The sequence below is a fragment of the Octodon degus genome, unplaced genomic scaffold (genome assembly GCF_000260255.1).
Source record: "Octodon degus isolate 3935 unplaced genomic scaffold, OctDeg1.0 scaffold00081, whole genome shotgun sequence".
NCBI lineage: Eukaryota > Metazoa > Chordata > Mammalia > Rodentia > Octodontidae > Octodon > Octodon degus.
Window position 1 is genome coordinate 4,277,098 of NW_004524657.1, and position 3,228 is coordinate 4,280,325.

The window sequence follows — 3,228 nt, forward strand, 5'->3', positions numbered from 1 at the left end:
TTTATTTGGCAGAACTGGGGACTGATCTCACGCCCTTGGACTTGCCAGCGAAGCACTTATTCCACTGAGGGGACTTTAAATTTAAATAATATATTATAGATAAGACAATATGAAATAATGATGTAAAACTCATGAACATCAATACTTCAAATCAAAATATTTGTACATTATGAGCATCATACACAAGTATTAAATTGCTACCAACACTTAAGGACATCATTTACCACGAACACTTGTACACTTTAATATATTTTTGCAAACAACAGTACAAATAAACATGGGTGGAAAATTAGCACCATTGAAATGAATACAGAATTCTTAGAAATAAAAACTAATCACTAGTAATAATTTGGTGTATCTTATTATAAAATGTGTATTCATTAATGTATTTTAATTTTTGATTGAGTACTTAATATTCAAGCAATATGTTTAACATTCTATAATATGTAGCATAGTAGATGCCTTCAAACAAATCGTTAAGAATACCTCGAAGAAAAGTAAAATTTACCAATTCACTATATTTATTTTTAGTCTACAAAATACAGATGTGTTTCTATCATTCTCTTCCTTTTCTAATTCTTGGATTCTTACCTAAATAAACCTGCATCATTTATAGGTTACTGCAATTAGTTTGTTCCTATTCTTTCTCTCTAAACTAACACACTTTGGTCTGCCAGACCAGTTTTCCAGAAAACAAGATTATCTATCATTCTACTTCTCTGCTAGGGAATTCTAAATATTTTAAACATGTTATCTAGGACCAGATAAAATTTCTTCTATTAAATAGAGAATAGTACTCAAAGACACTTCATGTTTAAAAATTTAAATTTTGAAGTTATGCTGATGTATTGAGGCTGGACGTTCTCAGAATTCTGTAAGAGTAGTGACACATAGCACATACAATTACCATTTCGTTATCCTTGACTTGCTCTTCCTGTATAACTTGTATTGGTTTATTAGTTTTGAACTCCTTTTTAAATATGTTTTAATAAACACAGTCTGTGAGTTTTAAGGTAAGTGTTATTTTTAAAACCAGAGAATTTTTTCCTTTCCATTTTGAGAGATGATTTTAATAACTAAAATCAATTTGATATAGAACAAAATTATTTAAGAATATTATAAGCCTTCATAAATTTCTTAAGAACATTTATTACCTCCTTATTTCTCAGGCTATATATAAAAGGATTTAATAATGGAATCACTATCGTATAAAATATTGCCACTGGTATATCTTTATCACTTTTTTCAAATGGTCGGATATACATAAGAAGACAAATGTAGAATATGGAGACAGAGAGAAAGTGAGATGCACAGGTAGAGAATGCTTTACCTCTGCCTTCCTTAGATTTCATTTGGAAAATTGTACAAAGAATGCAGAAGTAAGAAATCAAGACAGTGGCAATAGTAGTTATCTGAATTGGCATTGAAAAAATATATATCATTAGTTCATTAATAAAAGGACTCGTGCAGGAGAGCCTATACAGTGGAAGTATGTCACAAAAAAAGTGGTCTATTTGGTTAGACTTGCAGAAATTTAACCTTAATAGAAGTCCAGCATGAATCATAGAATGAAGATTGCTAACTATGAAGGTCCGAATAGTCATGTGAATACAGAGTTTCTTTGACATCATGGTGTGATATTGCAGAGGGCTACATATGGCTATATAGCGGTCATAGGCCATTGCTGCCAGAAGAAAGCAGTCTGCAGTTTCAGCAAGACAGAGAAAATAAAACTGTGCCATGCACTCATAAATGGAAATCCTTCTGTCCTGAGAAAAGAAGTTCTGTAACATCTTGGGAGTGATGGCACAGGAGCAGCAGGCATCCATCAAAGCCAGGTTTCCCAGAAAGATATACATTGGTGTGTGAAGCCGACACTCGATGTAAATCAAGGCCACTAAACCTAGGTTCCCCACCATGGTGATGAGGTAGATGGTAGAGAACAGGATAAACAGAAATATCTTCTGGTCTGGGCGATCTGTGAATCCTAGCAGGACAAATTCATTTGTGAAGGAGTGATTTGTCTGAGCCATTTTTCATTGCATCACTGAGATGTAAATTGCAAAATCATTAGTTAAGATTATGACAATAATGTGTCTAACTCATCCCTTGTAAATATATATATATTGTTGTACCAGGATTGAACTCAGAACCTTGTGCTTGCCAAGCACGTACTTATGCTGCTGAGCAATATCCCTGGCCCTAATTACCCTATGTACAAAAGTACAAAAGTGAAGACTTCTCTACTTCAGATCATCCCGTGTCATCCAGTGCTTTTGTAAATTAGCACAGTAACAGTATGTCAATTCATATAAAAGTACATTTATCATGGAATGTACACAAAGGATATTTCCTATTCATAGGTCTTGAAAGTCTGTGAGAATGCCCACTGTGGAAAAGCTTTCCTGCAGTTCAAATTACCCTATGAACATCAATAAACTGCGGACAATTGTATGTAATTTGCCATTGCTCAATATAAAAAAATTAAGATAATTTATCTCCACAAAACGATGAACAAGTGCTACATCTTATCCTATGGGATTTATGTCATACTTTTATTTTATCAGAACTGGAAATTGAACTCAGACCCTTGTGCTTGCTAGGGAAACACTTATTCCACTCAGTCATCTCCCCAGCCCCTATGTCATACTTTTAAAAAAATTGATCTTTTCACAGTTTTTAAATGACTGAATTTTAAAAACTGAATAAAAATGAAATTTTTCACACTGAGCAACTAAACACACTTTTGAAACTTATCAGATTCATTTTACAATGAATTTTTAAGTTTGGGGAGATAGCTTGCCTGCATGGTCTAAGAGCCTGCCTAGCAAGCATGAAGACCTGAGTTTGATTTCTGGTCTTACCTACCATGCCATCTCCAAAACTGGGCATGATGGCACACCCTTTTAACCCCAACACTGGGAAGGCTGAGACAGGAGAATTACTACAAGTCTGAACTGCATATCAAGATCTTGTATGAAGAAAAAAAAAGGAAAGCAAGGAAGGAAGCAAGCAAAAAGAAAGAACAAAGAAAGAAAGAAAGAAAATGAATTTTTTAAAACTGTACAACAATGAATTTGAGAAATACTTTCTAGTTTAGTAACTTTTTCCAAATAAGAGCACTAAGGGCTATTTTAAAGAGAGATCTATTTGTCTCTTAAGACTACAGAAGAATATTGGACATCTTTGTACTTTCTCAATAAGTTTAATAAAATTATTTTCTATTCA

The 3,228-nt window shown here is 33.3% G+C and overlaps 1 protein-coding gene across 1 annotated transcript; it reads right to left on the reverse strand.

The window, feature by feature from the left end:
- Positions 1 to 1,103: 1,103 nt before the first annotated feature.
- LOC101593218 (olfactory receptor Olfr180-like) lies at positions 1,104 to 2,033 on the reverse strand. The gene has a single exon (XM_012515878.1). The coding sequence runs from the start codon at positions 2,031 to 2,033 to the stop codon at positions 1,104 to 1,106; it is 930 nt and encodes a 309-aa protein (XP_012371332.1).
- Between the last annotated feature and the right edge of the window lie 1,195 nt (positions 2,034 to 3,228).

What these genes read in the sequence shown, in the direction of transcription:
- LOC101593218 (XM_012515878.1), bottom strand. Translation starts at nt 2,033, where the DNA reads ATGGCTCAGACAAATCACTCCTTCACAAATGAATTTGTCCTGCTAGGA.